Raw genomic sequence first — 19372 nt, forward strand, 5'->3', positions numbered from 1 at the left:
TTTTTAAATCTCTGCTCGTTTTGACCCTCAGCGCTGCTGCGAGAGGAGGTGGTCCAGCTTCAGGAGGAGGTCCACCTGCTGAGGCAAATGAAGGACATGTTGAGCAAAGACCTGGAGGAGACGCAGGGCGGCTGCTCCGCCAACCTGCTGTCTGCCACCGAGCTCCGAGCCCAGCTTGGTGACAAGGAGCAGGAGCTGGACCGCGCCAAGGAAGCCTTACAAGGTCAGGAGAGTCACCTCGTCCAGCGCGCTCCTTTTGTTTCCAGCAAACACAGCTGGGGTTCAAAATAAACAGCTCATCAGGAGAGGGAGAATAACTGAGACAGTTTTCAGGAAATTTGTTCACTGTAGCACCCAAAATAAAGTTTGCTGGAGGATAAACTGTCCTCCAGCAACTGACCGCACGCTGAGTGCAAGATTATTATTGTTCTGAGACCATTTTCAAGTAATTTAATATAATAATGCAAGTTCACCCTGTGAAAGAGCAATAAATTTTAATTTTGTTTAAAGTTTTGTTTAACTGTCAATTTATAATTTTGTTTTGTTTCTTCCTAAAGAACTGGAAGACATTTTAAATATCTAAAATAAATCATGACAACTAAAAACTATAAACAAAACAGGGATAAAAAAAATCTGACAAAATCATAACTATAAATAAAATGGATTATGAACTCTGTCACCAAAGATGCTCTTCAAAAATATTAATAATCAGACTAGAAATTAAGATAATTTTTATTTATCATGTGATTAATTGCTTTTTGCAACAACCTTACCTAAAACTCTTCAAGTTAATCATTTTTCTGGTCAATACCATGAAAGTTTTTCTGCTTCAAAGTTTTGATTTGACCATTTCTTTTTTAGAGGGTCATGATTATGCAACGTGCAACTACAATTATTTTTAACAAACAGAAATTGTTTGGTGGATTTTTTTTTTTTTAAATCTACACAGGACGAACAAAATGAAACTTACACTCTCAAATACACAAAAAGTCAGTTCAAAGGGCAAATGTTAAACTAAAATGTACGGAAACCAGTTAATTTAAGGATGTGTTAATCCAAAATGACCTAAAATAGGAAAACTTTAATCTAATTTAATCCCAGTCACTGTGGAAAATCAACCTTTGGTATGTAAATAAGAGGCTTCAGTAAAATAACATGGAAACCCAGTGTACTGAAGTATGACCAGTATACTGAAATATGACCAGTAGTATACTGAAGTATGACCAGTATACTGAAGTATGGCCAGTATACTGAAATATGACCAGTAGTATACTGAAGTATGGCCAGTATACTGAAATATGACCAGTAGTATACTGAAGTATGACCAGTATACTGAAGTATGGCCAGTATACTGAAATATGACCAGTAGTATACTGAAGTGTGACCAGTAGTATACTGAAGTATGACCAGTATACTGAAGTATGACCAGTATACTGAAATATGACCAGTAGTATACTGAAGTATGACCAGTAGTGTACTGAAGTATGACCAGTAGTATACTGAAGTATGACCAGTAGTATACTGAAGTATGACCAGTATACTGAAGTATGGCCAGTATACTGAAATATGACCAGTAGTATACTGAAGTATGGCCAGTATACTGAAATATGACCAGTAGTATACTGAAGTATGACCAGTATACTGAAGTATGGCCAGTATACTGAAATATGACCAGTAGTATACTGAAGTATGACCAGTAGTATACTGAAGTATGACCAGTATACTGAAGTATGGCCAGTATACTGAAATATGACCAGTAGTATACTGAAGTATGACCAGTAGTGTACTGAAGTATGACCAGTAGTATACTGAAGTATGACCAGTATACTGAAGTATGGCCAGTATACTGAAATATGACCAGTAGTATACTGAAGTATGACCAGTAGTGTACTGAAGTATGACCAGTAGTGTACTGAAGTATGACCAGTAGTGTACTGAAGTATGACCAGTAGTATACTGAAGTATGGCCAGTATACTGAAATATGACCAGTAGTATACTGAAGTATGACCAGTAGTATACTGAAGTATGGCCAGTATACTGAAATATGACCAGTAGTATACTGAAGTATGACCAGTAGTATACTGAAGTATGGCCAGTATACTGAAATATGACCAGTAGTATACTGAAGTATGACCAGTAGTATACTGAAGTATGGCCAGTATACTGAAGTATGACCAGTAGTATACTGAAGTATGACCAGTAGTATACTGAAGTATGGCCAGTATACTGAAATATGACCAGTAGTATACTGAAGTATGACCAGTAGTATACTGAAGTATGGCCAGTATACTGAAATATGACCAATAGTATACTGAAGTATGACCAGTAGTATACTGACGTATGGCCAGTATACTGAAATATGACCAGTAGTATACTGAAGTATGACCAGTAGTATACTGAAGTGTGGCCAGTATACTGAAATATGACCAATAGTATACTGAAGTATGACCAGTAGTATACTGAAGTATGGCCAGTATACTGAAATATGACCAGTAGTATACTGAAGTATGACCAGTAGTATACTGAAGTATGGCCAGTATACTGAAATATGACCAATAGTATACTGAAGTATGACCAGTAGTATACTGAAGTATGGCCAGTATACTGAAATATGACCAATAGTATACTGAAGTATGACCAGTAGTATACTGAAGTATGGCCAGTATACTGAAATATGACCAGTAGTATACTGAAGTATGACCAGTAGTATACTGAAGTATGGCCAGTAGTGTACTGAAGTATGACCAGTATACTGAAATATGACCAGTAGTATACTGAAGTATGACCAGTAGTATACTGAAGTATGGCCAGTAGTATACTGAAATATGACCAGTAGTATACTGAAATATGGCCAGTAGTGTACTGAAGTATGACCAGTATACTGAAATATGACCAGTAGTATACTGAAGTATGACCAGTAGTATACTGAAGTATGGCCAGTAGTGTACTGAAGTATGACCAGTATACTGAAATATGACCAGTAGTATACTGAAGTATGGCCAGTATACTGAAATATGACCAATAGTATACTGAAGTATGACCAGTAGTATACTGAAGTATGGCCAGTATACTGAAATATGACCAGTAGTATACTGAAGTATGACCAGTAGTATACTGAAGTATGGCCAGTAGTATACTGAAATATGACCAGTGTACTGTTACTCCTTTTTTTTTTTAAACATCCCTGAAGTTGTTTGTGTTAAAAGTCAGTTTAATGCCTCATTATAATCACAAATAAGACAGTATTGTGTTATTATACTTTAACCCATCAAATAATGATCTTGCATTTTAATATCTTCATTTTGTAGTTTTACTTTCAGAACAGAAACTAATACCAGTGCTGTTGTTTTAAAGTCATTATGATGAACATCCATGTTTGTTTCACTTCATTGACCTTTGACACGCCTCATTAGGAATAAATGTAAATTACTCCCTGAATAATATCAAGAGTCTCTCATGTGACACTAGTTCTGTTCAGTTTGGTTTATTTATGCGACATCAGTTCACAACAAAAGTCATCAAATATGAACTTAATTGGATCATAAGTCGTTCAGATTTTCCTCGTTCCTAGAGGTGGGTGTCGTCCTGATGAGCAGCCAGGAGCTTTTTTTCATATCAGTGAGATCACTGGATCTTCCCTGCACTGCAAAAACAACAAATATTACCAAGTATTTTTAGTCTAGTTTCTACTGCAAATATCTTATTGCACTTGAATTAACACAAAACTAACTTACAAGTAACTTAACAAAACATAGACGCTTGTTTTAAGTAAATAATTCCTTAATCTCTGTGAAAAAGTTCTAGTTGCATTGGCAGATAAATTTATATATAACAAGACAATTTTTCCATCTTATAAGTGGAATAATCTGCTAATGTATATACAGCTCTGGAAAAAATTAAAAGAGTTTCTCTGATTTTAGTTTTTGTAGGTAAATGTCTGAGTAAAATGAACAATATTCTTTTATTCTATTAACCACATGTCTCTGAAATGCCAAGCTGAAAAAAATGATATTTATTTAAATGAAAATGGTCAAAATAACTAAAATGATGCAGAGCTTTCATACCTCAAATAATCTTATGCCCATATAGTGCTGGCCTTCAACAATTACTAAGGGTCTGCTCCCAATATGGATGTGATTTTGATGTCAAATATAACGCTAAGAAAAGCAATGTCATGATTGTTAGAAGTAGAGCAGATAAGCATCTGATAACCCCTGACTTCTCTTTATCTGGCATTGTCCTCAATATATGCAATGAAATTAAATATCTGGGACATTACATAACTGATGACCTATCTGATGATCGTGACATTTGTAGGCAGTATTGCATGATGTATGCACAGGCTAATATTTTGATCAGAAAGTTTGGTATGTGTTCATCCTCTGTGAAGGTAGCTCTTTTTAAAGTTTTTTGTACTTCATTTTACACAGCCCATCTATGGCGAAGATATAAAAAAAAGTAGCCTGCACAAACTTTATGTGGCATACAATGATGGCCTGAGGCTCCTACTCAAAGTGCCTAGATGGAGCAGTGCCAGCCACATGTTTGCACATAACGCTGTTCCCACATGTGCAGCTGCGCTCAGGAATCTCATGTATAAATGTATGTGTAGATTACCCGTGTCATACAATAATATAATAGCAATTTTAGTAAACCCTGTTTTTAGTACAGCGAGATTTTTCTCAAGATTGTGGAAACATTGGCGTCATCATTTATTTGTGGCTCAGTGACTGTCATGTTTCTTTTTGTTTTTTTTTTTTCTTTTCTTTTTGTTTTACTATGGACCTCTTTTGTGTCTGAAATAAAGATTGATTGATTGATTGATTGAATGTAAAGAAAACAAGTTCATATTCATTTAGAAACAATAATACTAATGTTTGAACTCAGGAAGAGTTCAGGAATCAATATTTGGTGGAATAATTATGAAGTTCATTTTTTCCAGAGCTGGAGTATTTTTTTTATCAATATCAATAAATTATTTGCTTAAAACAAACTTGTATATCTTACTGATACGTTACTTTAATGTTAGTTTTGTCTTAATTCAAGCGAAATAAGATATTTGCACTAGAAACTAGTTAAATGTGTTGTTTACAAAGAGGAAAAACAACAAAATGAGATGTTTGTGCTCGATGAGAGGAATTAAAGTAAAACTGATCGACAGAAGCGATTGATTATCGGTGGATTCCTGTTCAGACTTCAGCAGGCCGCAGGTGTTGAACTGGGAGCCCGGTAACCGTCACCCGACTCCCGCAGAACAGGTTTGAGGTTCTGGTCTCTGGCAGCAGGAATGCACCTGGAGTCCCACGCGGCTCGTGGAAAGTGCAGGCCGTCTGGTGAGCAGCGGCTCAGGAAGACGTGTTTTCTGTCTCTCTGCCCACCTGTTGCTGCTGCTCAGCTGCTGCGTCTCGGTGTGGATCTGGAGAAAGGCGATCAGATGTTGTTCTTCTGGTTGGGATGAGTCTCGACGCGCTTTCTGAAGACGCTGTCTCCGGCGAATCCAAGCGACCAGCTGTGCCTCTTGTTTTTTTGTGTTGATTTACCTGCTGCTTCTGGTGGATTTAAAAAGAAAAAAACCCGAAGATTTTCATTAACAGAAGACGCAGCGCCACCCAGTGGCTTTCAGCTGCAGTTACACATCTTTATGTATGTCAAAAAGTAAAAAATAATAAAACTAATTATCATGTAAATTGACTTAATTTGTTCAAAAAGGAGCAGGTAGAAGATTAAACTCAAACATTTAAATCTCACCTCACCAGATAAACTTAAATGATCCCCACATTGAATGACACTTAAACCTCACATTTACACATTTATTTATTTTTTTAAACAAATAAACAATAATTTTATATAAAAATCTAACATTTTTTAAAAATTGTTAATATTTTTAAATGTAAATATAAAAATAGTTTTTATATCTTCTATATCTTGCCGATACAACAATATAAAATAAATATTTATTTTTTATAATTATTTATAAAAATGAATACAAAAGTATTTATTTTTTTATTTGTTTATAAAAAATAAATATTTTTATTTATAAGATATCATATATAATTATGTTTATATATTGTAGAGATCCTATACAACATATGTCCCAATAAGCTCCTTTTTGAATAGTTTTTTTAAAATGTATATTTGTATTTTGTTTAATCTCATAATTTACTCCACACACTCATATATAATACATTGGGTTTGGGTTTTGTTTCCATCTCCTCTTGACTTATAACCCTCTGTCCGTCTCCAAGCTTTTTGAGTGTTTTGCTCAGTGTTGTGTTGCGTCTCTGTCTGTGTTTGTGCTGCAGCCATGAAAGCGGACAGGAAGCGGCTAAAAGTGGAAAAATCAGAGCTGGCGAATCAGATGCAGCAGCTGTACACGACGCTGGAGAGCAGAGAGGAGCAGCTGAGGGAGTTCATACGAAACTACGACCAGCACAGAAAGGTAACAGCAGCCTGGCTCTGAAGTTTACCAAAAAATATTTACACCCCTTTAAGTTTCCCAATTTTTATCCACAAACTCTGGTGATTTTATTTGACAGACCAACAGAAATGTGTGTGCAAAAGTTTTTCAAAATTCAGGAGATGATCCCTGAGTTTATTTATAACTTCATATCATAAATAATCTGTGACAGAGTGTAACATGTTATTAGTGAAATTATCTGCCAGGGGAACTAGTACTTTTCAGTCAATATTGATGAATTATTTAGTTAACGCAAGTTTCTGTACTTTGGTGAAAAGTTGCTTGTGAATTAGTTTTGTCTTATCTCAACTGTACTAAGACATTTGCACTAGAAACTAGCGTTTTTGCAGTGTGCAGCAGCTTTACTGCATTTGTAGCTCCTGCGATTATTTGAAGCAGCTCCGTCATTAATCAGCGACTGCTCTGCGTGCGTCTCTGCAGGAGAGCGAGGATGCGGTGAAAGTCCTGGCGAAGGAGAAGGATGTTCTGGAGCGGGAGAAATGGGACCTGAGGAGGCAAACCAAAGAATCCACGGAGCAGGCCAACATGCTGCGCTCTCAGATAGACATGAAGGAGAACAGGATTAAGGAGCTGGAGGCCGAGCTCACCATGGTGAGTCATCGTAAACATTAGCAGTCACAGAGGGAGCACGCCATCAGTTAAATATTCTGTCAGAATCCGTGAGATGTGAAAGTGGTGGCGGGACGGGTTCTATGGAGAACTTCCTCTGGTTAGCAGGAGGATGTGTGTGTTTTTGTTCTGCAGCGTGTCGGCTCCTTCGAGGTTCAGCTGCCGTTCTGTGAGCCATTAATCTCTCCTCCCGTCGCGGGTCGCAGCCGCCCACAGACCCTCACATCAGGCTGCAGTGCAGATCTGATTTGTTGGCACATCGCCGCCAAATCCGTAGCTAAATATCATTCCGTCGACTCTTATTTCCTTCTCCCCCTCCGCTGGGTGCCACTGAGCGTTTCCGAAGATGGAAACGTTTAGAAAAAGCATAACTTTGTACTTTTTTGTTGTCTTTGCATTTCATTTGATTCTGTAGCTGATTTTTATTTCATTTTCAGCCCTGAACCTGATTGTTTGCAGAGCAAATAACGCATATCGCTGACCTGTGAAAAATTTAGTCAACAAAAGTGTTCAAAGTTCACAGGATGAACCAGTTTTGACTTCAAATCATAAATAACTTAGTAAAAAAATAATCAGTGACAAAATGTAACAACTAGGTGGTTTACAAAGAATTATTAGCTGAATATTTAGAGCTGATCAGAAAAAAGTATCCCTTTTCTCTGTTGTCATCAATCTTGACGTTTCCACTGATTATTAGGGCAGCGCTACGAAAATAAAAATAATAAAAATATTAGATTAAAGTTATAAAATGAACCATGTATGTGCATGTATAGATATACATATGCATATATGTTGGATTCATAATTATTCTGAAATAAAGAATGACCAAAAAAAATAATGAAATGAAGAGAATAAAGTCATATTGCAATAATAAAGTCGTACCAGAATAAATTCGTAATATTACGACTTTATTCTGGTAATATTCTGACTTTATTCTCTTATTATTGTCTTTTTCTTGATATAATAGGATTTTATTCCCATATTATTGCAACATTATTCTCCTAATATTATGACTTTAATCTCTTTCTTTTTATTTTTTCTTAGTATGGTCTGCTGTATGAAGTAAACTTCACTAGTTAAATTTTAAACTGTTATTCTTTTATTTATGGGTTTTATTTGTGTATTCTGTGCCTTGCAAACGTGTAAATTCCCCTCATACTTTTTATATTTCGCAATGTTACAACAAACCTAAAACTTCAGATTTTATATCACAGATCAACAGAAGTTGTCAATTAATTTAAATCGTGAGCAACATGATTTATTTTACAGGTAGAAATCTAAAGAACAGAGTGATATGCTTTAATATTCAACCTAATTTACTTTGATACTTAAACCAGAGCAGAATATTATGGATTAAATGTCTTGTTATAAGCAAAATAATCTCCCAGTGGAACTAGAACTTTTTCCGATCAGTATTAAGGAATTATTGACTTGAAAAAACGCTCCAATATCTTGTTTTAAAAAATTGTGAATTGGTTTTGTCTTATTTCAATTGTACTAACATTTGCACTAGAACCTGGACTAAAAATGGTTTCCTAATGAGGTGATGGAGGAAGATAAGTTACACTGCAAAAACACAAAACCTTACAAAGTAATTTTGTCTTGTTTCTAGTGCAGTCATCTTAATACACTTGAAAAAAGACAAAACTAACTTACAAGTAACTTTTCAGAAAAATATGAAGCTTGTTTCAAGTCAGTAATTCTTAAAGATTTCTGAAAAAATACTAGATTCACTGTCAGATTATTTCACTTATGATATGGGAAAAATGTCTCGTAATAAGTAAAATAATCTGCCAAAGAACCGGTACTTTTTCATCAATATTAAGAAATTATTGACCTAAAACAAGCTTCAGGGTCTCGCTGAAGAAATATTTATAAGTTAGTTGTGTCTTATTTAAATGTCTTAATATAATTTAAATAGAAAATACAATTTTGTGTTTTTCTAGATCTAAGTGAGGAAGGTTACTCCAACCTGATGGATCTTTAAACTGAAATACACAACGACAAATCTCTTTCTTAATTCCTAAATATCTGATCAATATTCCTGAGACAGTATTGATTATTCCCGATGCTAAAACTAAGCATTTTAGAGTTTGTGGGTTTTAAATCTGTGTCTGAAAGTAAAAGTAAATAAAATTAAGTTGTTGTGATGTTTGCGGTTGTGTGTCTTGGTTTCCCAGGCCAAGCAGTCTCTGGCCACGCTGACGAAGGACGTCCCCAAGCGTCACTCGCTGGTGGTGCAGCCGGAGCCGCTGGTGAACGGCAGTCAGGAGTGGGTGATGCAGGCCGACCTGCCACTCACCGCCGCCATCCGTCAGAGCCAGCAGACGCTCTACCACGGACACAACGCTGACCGGCAGGGTAAGCGCCGCCCTGCAGCGCCGCCATCTTGCTTGGTGTTTCCGTCAGTCAGCGAACTAACAGAGGGCTTTCTGGAGGTTTTCTGAACTAACTGTGGGGAATTTCCAATGTGTGTGTGTGTGGATGTGTGTGTAGCTGTGGTCAGGATCAGCCCCTGCCACACTCGCCAGCCGTCTGTGATCTCCGACGCCTCAGCAGCTGACGGGGACCGCTCGTCCACGCCCAGTGACATCAACTCGCCTCGTCATCGGACGCACTCCCTCTGTAACGTAAGAAATGCTCCAGTAGCCCCAGGAACTCCCAGTAATCCCAGTTACGAGGTTTCCTCTCTGATCTTCCTTTTCTTTGGTTTGTGTCTTTCTCTGTCCTGTCGGCTTGGTGGCTTCAGCCTGTTTGCTCAATACGTGCTAATTTTATTTTAAAGAAATATTTTGACTTCCAAGCTCTTTGAATTACTCCTGTTCACGTTTTTGCTATGCATCAGTCAAAAAAAAAAGTTATGGTTTTATAATCTGCTGTAAATAACGTTTCTTTTAAAAACAGACTTTTTGTAACATTATTTTTTATCCAAAGCATCAGTGAAAACCTAAGTAAATAAACAGATAAGTTTACCGATGATAGTATAATTTAATCAAAGATAAAGGCTTTTGAGGAGGACCTGTTACATTCAAAATTTACATTTTGCACATTTTTAAATTTCCATTTGGGTCTTAGTTTCAGTGAAACTGAATTAAAACAATTTAGTCAAGAAGAGCGGGTTAAATATTTCCCTCAGTGATCTGAAACCTGATGCCACATTAATCAGACTCAGTTGATCCAATAATGTGATCAAATGTTTGTTAGAGCAATGAATTCAACTAAAGAAACAAACTTTATCAGAAATGTAGTTTTTAAATGGAAGTAGGCGATTAGGAAACATAAGCTGCGTTTCCATTAACCATAAAATTGTGCAAATGGAAATTATGAAAAGAAATTTGATTAATGGAAACAATAATTTTTTTGAACACATTTTTCAACAAAAACGTGATTTTTCAGCCAAATATTTTGCAAAATTGCAATGGAAACAAATTTTTTCACATCATATAAGTCATATGACCAGCCGCCGTATGTTACTACTGGCAGAAACCACGAAGAAGATGACAGGAAGTGCTAGAAGGATGATGGCTTGTTGTTTTTTTTTCTGGACGATGCGCACCTGGCTCCTCCAGAGCTCTCACAGCAGGTCATAAAAAGATGTGTGTCATTCAAATGTATTAAATCTCTTGAGTAAAATCACTCACTACAGTTTCCCCAAAACGCCGCATATGTAGCCGCTCCCAGGTAGGCGGAGCTTGTCACTGTAATGCCCAAATAAGAGGCCAACGTCTCCTCTGATTGGCTGATAGATGATGAATATATTCTCATGTAACTGTTTACATCCGTCTCTGTGATGATTTTTAATGACTTAAGCGTAATCACGCAGGATTTCAATTTAATGGAAACACTGCAATTGCAAAATTGAATATTTTTCGACATTAGATGACAAACCCAGAATCAGCCTGTTACCTGGATTCATGAACAAAAACAAAAACGTTCACATCAAACTTAATTTAGTAGAAGCTAGATGGTTTGTGTTGGATGGTTTGCGTTGGTTGTTTTCACTGCATGCTCCTGCATGTCTCCTGTCTCCGTCTCAGTCCATGGAAGACCTAGAAGACCAGAAGCGTAAGAAGAAGAAGGACAAGATGACTCTGGGATCTCTGTCACGGGTTTTCACCCGAGGAAAGCAGCGCAAGTCACTGGACCCCGGCTTGTTTGATGGTACAGCCACCCCTGATTATTACATAGAGGAGGATGCCGACTGGTGAAGCTGAGTGAGTGTGTGCGTGTGTGCGTGTGTGTGCGTGTGTGTGTGTGTGTGTGTGTGTGTGTGTGGGTGTGTGTGTGTGTGTGTGTTACATGTGAACATCCCCATGTTTTAACTGTGTGTGTCTGGAGGAAGGAGATGGATGGAAACAGAGACTGCTGTCGCCGTAAATGTACAGTACACAACCCAAGAAAAATGTATGTTTGTAAATTAAATATATATATTTATAGTTGTACATGTATGCATATGTATATATGTTTACATGCATATAAATATATATACAGGGTTATTACAATGTGTAGACATGTTTATGCTGTATTATCTTCTAAATGTCTTCATGTTTTATGTTTTTTTTTATAAATAGAGACTTGAAGGACTGCTGTTTATATGTACATATAGGAGCTATTGTGAGAAATAGTGTTTAAATATTAATGTTATCTGGGTTTTGTTACTCTATAGTTGCTTTCATCATGGTTTGCAGCATTTATTTCTCTTTTTTATTGCCAGTTTTTAAACCTTTTTCCTGCAACACAACAGGAAGCATTAGAAGAAAGCTGTGGGAGTTTATGTTGATCTGCTTTGTGTTCATTCATATTACACTGTGTGCAGCAGGGAAGTTTGAAGATCTCCTGCATTTTATACTGAAAACGATTAGGGATGTCCCGATCGATCATTTCAGTTTAGTATTTATCAATACCGAGTGAAACTTGAAGTGACCAACAACCTTTCTCTGTTGCTGCTGTTCCTGTACCGCTGTGAGATGAGAAACCAATGTCAACTAGATGAAATTTGAGAAAATTTCAAGAAAAAATCATCAAACGTTTCTGAACTCAGACGTCAAAGCAGAAAACAGCTCAGCCCTGGATTGTGAAAAAACTCATAGTATTTATAGCTTTATTTTGTCACATAATGCCAGACTAAAACCAATGAGAACCAGTCCCATACAAGTACATTTTTCTGAAAAACACCAGTAATGCAGAGCCCCTCTCATCATGTGCATGTAAAATCTGTCAGTTCTTCACTCTTTTAGCATGAAGTAATGGTTTTTACCATTTCTGACCATTTTCTCAAAAACTACTGCTTCTATAAATACAAGTTTTTCCAAGTCCCACCATCTTCACAGATTTAAAAACTGGATCAGAGCCGGACTTTTACTCTTCTGGTTTGTTCTGCTTTGCTATTAAAACCCTCAAAAAATAACAGAAACATTGTTAGTGCTTGATTAGTTAAAGGAAATCTCTACATTTAAAATGACAAATATTAACAAAAACAAGATCATCGAGTAGCAAAGTACTGGAAACAGTTTTTCACCTCTGACCATCTTCTGTTTCCACCCTGTTTGACCGAACGTGTCGGCGTCGCCATCCGTCACTTTCGCTTTACTGTAATTCCACGACACTTTGAGCTATCTGAAAAATTTCAACGGTTTCTGAAAGGGGAGACGTTGCACTTTCCAGCCAATATTGGGTTACTACGGTAATTTCTCTCCCGCCGTAGCAGGGAGCAGGTTTTTCTCCGGCATAAACTGATGTGATATTCTTTTAATAGATGGTAAATTGTGAAAATAATCTGGTTGACATTGAAAGTTCCAGTTGTTAGGGGCAATATGTTTATTATTATATTATTATATGTATATTACTCACAGGACATTTAAATTACTGCGTACAATTAAAATAAGCAAAAATATCCAGGCGGAGAGTTGAAACTTAGACTCAGAGGGCTAAACTGTGTATGTTGCTACGGCGACCAGAGAGACCCAGATCAGCCGCTTTCGGATCCATTATTCAGACCGATCCAGAGCCCGGACTGGGTCACATCGGGACATCCCTAAACGTTATGAAAACCACTGGCAGACCAACAGCCTTTTTATGGAAAGCACAACTGCAGTGAGTTAAAAACACAAACACAGCGCCAGCTTTCCAAACCATGTGCAAAAAGTGCCAAAAGTTTAAAACTCATCACCGTTGGCGTCATCATAGCAGCAGCCATGTAACTCTGTTAATGTCTCGACTCATTTCCAGCTAACATGTGCCAATCTGAGACAAAGGAATGTGCTTTAAATGCATGCATGGTCCCTACGTGTTGCTTTGATTAGATATCTGTTCATTTCCTGTCAAATTAAGCAACATGAAAACATCCCTTCTGTGTTACTTTTCCCGTTCTTTATACCAAACCTTGCATTACCTATGCCTGCACCCTGACTTACTAAGAATGTTCCTATTTGTGTTTTATTTTATTTTTTGTTCACACCCTCCTCAAGTCCTGAAAATGTGGCTCTAATAAACCTGTTAAAATGCTTTGTAAATTAAGATAACAATACATGCGCAAAAGATGAAATCTATTGAAGTATTTTATTTAAAGAGGGGGGAAAAAAGAGATAAAGAGAGTTAATTCCTGATATTTATCTGCCTGCAGCTGTTGCAGTCAAATGTTGAGGAGCTTTCCAAGTGAATTATAACTGAAATGAAAATCTTATTTTAAAAATAAAACCAGAACGTGAACACGTTGTGGCCGTTGTTCTGTTCCATGAGTAATCCTGTTCCTGTGTCTCAGTCTAACGTGTCTCCTCCCACTCCTCCTGCCATTCCCTAATGGCAGCTCCTCCTAAACCAGTGAGTAACTCCTCATCTGTGATTACCAGCTGTCTGTTTCTGCACCTCGGGGATTATTCATATCGCTCATGTCCATTCAGAAAAACACAAGTTTGTGTCGCTGTTCGTTGAGGAGAAAAGAAAGAAAGAAAGAGAGAGAGAGAGAAGGAGTTTGCAGTGAGGCTGGGATTTGCATGCAGCCCTTTGTGTCAGCATGTGGAGACGAATCTCCCTGGATTCGTCGGTTCACGATGAGTCAGTGTTTTTAGTCTTTCACAAAGGCGGTTAATGGGCAGCAGCATGAGGTTTTATGAATGATCCCTGTGTCTGTAATGCATTTTCCTACTGGTAGTAAGTCTTGTCACATTCATCAGATAGTCAATAATAATTAACACTTTACAACCAGCTGTGAAACTCAAAGCAAATTTGACAAATCTAGCTGCATCCTGACATGTTCAGAGGGACTATTCTGACTTTTTTTAATTAAACAATGTTTGTTAACTCCAGTTTATTCAAAAACAACAAAAAACAGAATACATTAACACAAATATTGTAGCACCATCTGGTGGATTTAGGGTGTAATTTTTGTATTTAACAAAAACATTTATAAACAGTTTAGGTACGACTGCAGATGAATCTCACTAAATCAAACTATATAAATGTTTTTAATGCTTAAATAATTCAAATTAAAAAATACTTTATTAGAATTTTCCAGAGGAAAATTAAATGTTCTTTTAACTCATATTAATTAAAATTCTTCAAACAGTTATTGTGGATGGTGATGGATGTTGGCTGTAACAATTTCCTGTAGCAGTCTGTATTACTGCGACTTTGAAGAAGCCTCTGTCCGAAGACTTCAGTAATTCGATTTTAAAAAGCAAAACATTTACATTATAAATTCAATCTCACATACTACATATGAAAACAACAAGGAATCTATCGGGAAAAGTCCAGGAGGAAAAGTCACTAAAGGTCACGTTTCCCATCATATACATGGTATTGATGTGACGTCACACTTCAGGGAGCTTTGTAGCTGACAGCCGTCTACAACTACAGATACTACAACTAACTGGCATGACAGTCGCTATGTAGTTGCTATGACAACAATAATCAAGCCATGAGCTTAGCTCTAGCTCTCTTCTCGTTCCTATCTAACTTATAAACAGTATAAGCATATTACAAGTACTACTCAGTCACAATTTCTGAGTACTCTACCCACATCAGTGTAACAAGATAGATTTACTGTAGCAGTACTTATTACCGAACTAGCAAAATTAGCTTAGCTGATGTAGCATTTGTCTGCAAGCTAAGACAAACATGGCCTACGTGTTAGTACTTACTTTGCCAGTCACCAGAACCGTGTCGTTCATGTGAAGAGTACGAATGTCCTCTATAAAGTCGTTGAAACATTGACTGTAGGATTTCAGGCCATGAAGCTCCGTGGTTTACACACTTCTTCGTGTTCACTAAGTAGTGAACCATGTCATAGTTCACATAGTTTTCATTCTCTGTCTCCCACGGGTCAATTCCTACAGCAGCCATTTTGTTGATAAAGCTTTCTCTTGCACATTGGTCAAGAGTGTCAGTATACTTCGTTTTGTTGGTCTTGAAGCCATGGTTTCTCTGTGGTTTGTTTGCGCTGCGTTGCTTACACAGATGGTACAGATCACTTCTGGTTCAGACTTAGTGGAAAGTTGAGTGGAAGGAGCAAGTGTGGCAGAAAACATGACTGCACAAGTGACAGGGATGACAGTGGCTTTTGGAGAGTTATGAAACAAATTCCATGTAAAAGTTTGGGAGAGACTTGGAACCGTCTCTGGCCCAAAAATGGCCGTCGAGTGGTACCAGCGCCCCCAGAACTCTGCATGGGAAAACAGAGGCTGGATGGATTGGTGGAAGTTTGGGAGAAATCCACAAGGTGAGGACTGCAGCAGTAGTCAGGGCTTCACGGACCTATCCAGGTCACGGACTAGAACTGTCACATTTCTCCTCTGCTGCACCAGAAACAACATCCAAAGTGTCTCATCTTTGTCAAGGAGGAAAATAACTGGAGAGGAACTCAGTGTGAACAGATTGGATTTCATTTTTACAAATAAAAGTCTCAAAGTCTGCAGGAATAGTTGAGAGGCACAGAGTCCATGTTGCTTGAAGTTCAGAGTGAAGTTTCCACAGTCAGTGGCCAAACTGGGCTGACCTGAACCCAACAGTGGATCATGGACAATATGAAGGAGAGAGACACCAGAACACTGAAGGCAACCTAAAGGACACAAACACCTCAGCAGAGTCACAACATGATTGATTCCTACCACGTTGGACAGTAGTTACATTTATTTTATTAAGTAATTCAGTGGAATTTCTTTAACTGCACCCACTGTGAGTAACTCCACTGAATGGAAAACAAACATGTTTTAACCAAAAAGTCACCAGACACACACCTGCAGTTTTTATTAAAGTTTCATAAGTTTTATATTGAAATAAACTGACACTTTGTAATTGTGATAGTTTTATGAATTATTTTCATGTAAGTCTATAAAATACCAAAATCTCCACGTAACTTTACGTTTTGTCTGATATTGTCATTTTTAAATGTTAAATAATTGATCTTTTGATCAGTTTCTCAGACCTTTTACCAAATACTTTTTACTTTTACTTGAGTAAAATGTGTTGAAGTAGTGCTGCTCCTACTTGAGAACAAATTTCCCATGCTACTCCACACTAAGTGATGCAGAAGGAGCCACTGCTGAGTGCATGCCCTGTCCTCTTTTGCTCTGCAGTGAGAGATTTGAGACACCAGGTCATGTCTGCACATTTCCAATTAACTATAATCATCCCACTGTTGCCAACATAATGGTTTTCTTGCTATATTTATCAACATTTCAGACAAAAGAAAAAAAAAATCAGTATTGGCCAAAATGGGAATTGGAAGGTCGTGCTTTTAAAAGACCAACGATTGTCTACAAAATTGCAATCGGTGCACCACAATTCATACTTATTAAATCATTTAAAAAAAAAAAAAAAAACTGTTGACATATGTCACTCAACATGTAATGAACCCAGTGAATTATTAAAATCATTTTTTAATGAATGTCCTGATTTACTGAGATGGATCTGTTCATAGGGAAAAAACTGGTAACACTTCATTTGAAGAGGCGTGTATAACACAGATATGAAACTGTCATAAACGTGAAGGAGTCTTTATTTGTTTTCATTAAAACAGTCAAACGATGACACTTTTAATGCAACTTTGCATTAAATAATGCAAAGTTGACACTTTTAATAGACTTTAAACACACTTTTAATTCAAGTTTGCACTAAAACCTTTGCACTTTTAAGCATTATTGACTGAATAATGTAGTTAATTGCATTATTCATTAGTCATAAACATCTATGAAGACTCTTTCATGTGCATGACAGTATCATGTCACACTCCTTCAAATGAAGTGGTACCAAAAACCCAGCTCAAGCTCCTGGAAGCAAAGATCTTACTTTAAGCTTTACTTTAATACATATATATATATATATATATATCTTTACTTTTTTAACTGACATTCTCAGGAGATTTTTTTAGACCGTCACTGTGTTTGATTTCCATATCCCTCTGGTCCTGAACCTCTCCTGTATGCCGCCCTAACTTCTCCTGACCCACCCAGACTCTGACACACAGCACAGCCTGTCGGACGGGGAGGAGCAGCTGGACCGCCTCCAGCAGGCGGAGCTCAGCCGCACCACCTGCATGTCCCACTGGAGGGCGGGGGCCGTCCAGGCCTGGATGGAGGTGGTCATGGGGATGCCCATGTACATCCGAGCCTGCTCAGAAAATGTCAAAAGTGGAAAGGTTTGCCTTTACTTTCACTTTTACGACCTTTCTTTATGTTTTTATGAATTTTAAAATAGCGTAACCTTTCTTTAAAATCGGGGTTTGGGGCTGTTTAGGTGCTGCTGAGCCTGACGGATGAGGATTTAGAGCTGGGTCTGGGTATCGGTAATCAAATTCACCGCAGGAAAGTTAGGCTGGCCATTGAGGATTACAGGAGAGCAGAGGGGGAGCAGGGGTAAGCACACGTTGCTTTTTCACACATTTTAGATTTTAATGCCTCAGCTAACTTTAGCCTGTGAGAATTATAAGTTAAAATCGTCATTCAAAGCTACTTTTTTTCTAGAAGTCATGTTCTAGCTGTTATTAGTCACTTATATTACGCAATGAAGTTATAACGGAGGCTCGGTTGACGTTCCTCAGCATTTATGTTCAGTTTTTATTGAACAAGCAACGGCACCAAAAAAACGATCTTTTAAGGAGTCCTTAAACGAACCTTTGGTTTCCTAGCAACGTAAGACAAGATAAAACCAGATCCGGTTAAGCACTCTTCAAAATAAAACACTTTCCTTTCCAAAAGAAATCATGTTTGGCACTTAAATGCATTTCACTTCATCTTTTAACATTATGCTATTACGTATTATGTGAATAAGGGGAAAATATAAATTAATATTTTTTTTTGGCTGGTTTTCATTCGTGATTTCTTTTAGAAGTTATATTAACTATTAATATTTTTATTGAGTGAGTCAAATAAAAATAAAATGGAAGTGAAATGAATTTATATAATCATGTTAAATTAAGTGAATAATAATCATGTAAATGATACTTAACAAGATATAGCTGTAGATAAGTCACAACATTTTATATATGGAGCACAGATGCTGTCAAATTGTAAAATTCATAATTTTCCATGACAGATGGAGGTTAAATATTCAAAAGGATAAAACAGAGTACTGCATTCAGCCTTCCTGTTATTTCTAAAATTCTAGTTCTCTCTCACTTTACTTGCTGAAAATAGAAAATACATTTTGCTTTTAGCAGCTTCTTATTCCTCACTGGAACTGAACATGAGGCTTGTTCATCAATAATTTATTTTGTCCTTGTGAAACTTAATAAAATACCTGCTGTCCTTCAGTCCTTTGGGTGTTTGACTCTGATTCATTAGGTGGAATAAATATTTAGTCTCCAATCTGTGTCTTGCCATCCTCAGACTTTCTAAAGCATCAGAGCTGGACCATCATTGGGTCTCGACGTCGTGGCTGAGTGACGTCGGTCTGCCTCAGTACTCCCAAACCTTCCAGACCAACTTAGTGGACGGTCGGGTCCTGAACTCGCTCAGCCGCAGAGACCTGGAGAGATTCCTGAACATTGGCGACCATTTCCACCAGACCAGTCTGCTTCTGGCTATCCAGCTCCTGCAGATGCTCAGCTTCGACAAAGAGGTCAGGTCATGGACTTTGCTACAAAAAATCACATAACTGTACAGCAGACAGGAAATTTAGCCAAAAAAGACGCTGATTAAATATTTAAATCTGTTAATCCTTTAAAATTTAAGAGTCAAGGACCAAGGTTTTAATTTTCAATTTACGTTTTTGTTTGTTGGGTGTAACAAATAAAATTATGCCAATGTGTCACCAAAGCCTGACCAAGAGTCAATTTAATACATTCTTAA

At 37.3% G+C, this 19372-nt stretch overlaps 1 protein-coding gene and 1 long non-coding RNA gene across 6 annotated transcripts in view; one reads left to right on the plus strand and one right to left on the minus strand.

Annotated features, from left to right (window-relative positions):
* The window catches only part of LOC114135075 (kazrin-like), a 173292-nt gene that overhangs the window by 150072 nt on the left and 3848 nt on the right, over nt 1-19372 (plus strand). For 3 of the 5 annotated variants that reach the window (XM_028002009.1, XM_028002010.1, XM_028002011.1), the window contains 9 exons: nt 32-223; nt 6304-6440; nt 6900-7070; nt 9269-9449; nt 9585-9718; nt 11126-11249; nt 17537-17721; nt 17820-17938; nt 18911-19142. In XM_028002009.1, coding sequence (XP_027857810.1) covers nt 32-223; nt 6304-6440; nt 6900-7070; nt 9269-9449; nt 9585-9718; nt 11126-11249; nt 17537-17721; nt 17820-17938; nt 18911-19142 — 1475 coding nt within the window. Of the gene's footprint in view, nt 1-31; nt 224-6303; nt 6441-6899; nt 7071-9268; nt 9450-9584; nt 9719-11125; nt 11313-11364; nt 13797-17536; nt 17722-17819; nt 17939-18910; nt 19143-19372 lie in introns of those variants that run through there. The other 2 variants (XM_028002012.1, XM_028002014.1) reach the window with 2 other exon arrangements.
* LOC114135088 (uncharacterized) lies at nt 3470-5834 on the minus strand. Its single transcript, XR_003593539.1, has 2 exons — nt 5380-5834; nt 3470-3644 (listed from the first exon to the last, which is right to left on the minus strand). It is a non-coding gene; the product is annotated as an uncharacterized LOC114135088 (long non-coding RNA).

Source organism: Xiphophorus couchianus, chromosome 20 (genome assembly GCF_001444195.1).
Source record: "Xiphophorus couchianus chromosome 20, X_couchianus-1.0, whole genome shotgun sequence".
In the NCBI taxonomy this organism is placed as follows: domain Eukaryota; kingdom Metazoa; phylum Chordata; class Actinopteri; order Cyprinodontiformes; family Poeciliidae; genus Xiphophorus; species Xiphophorus couchianus.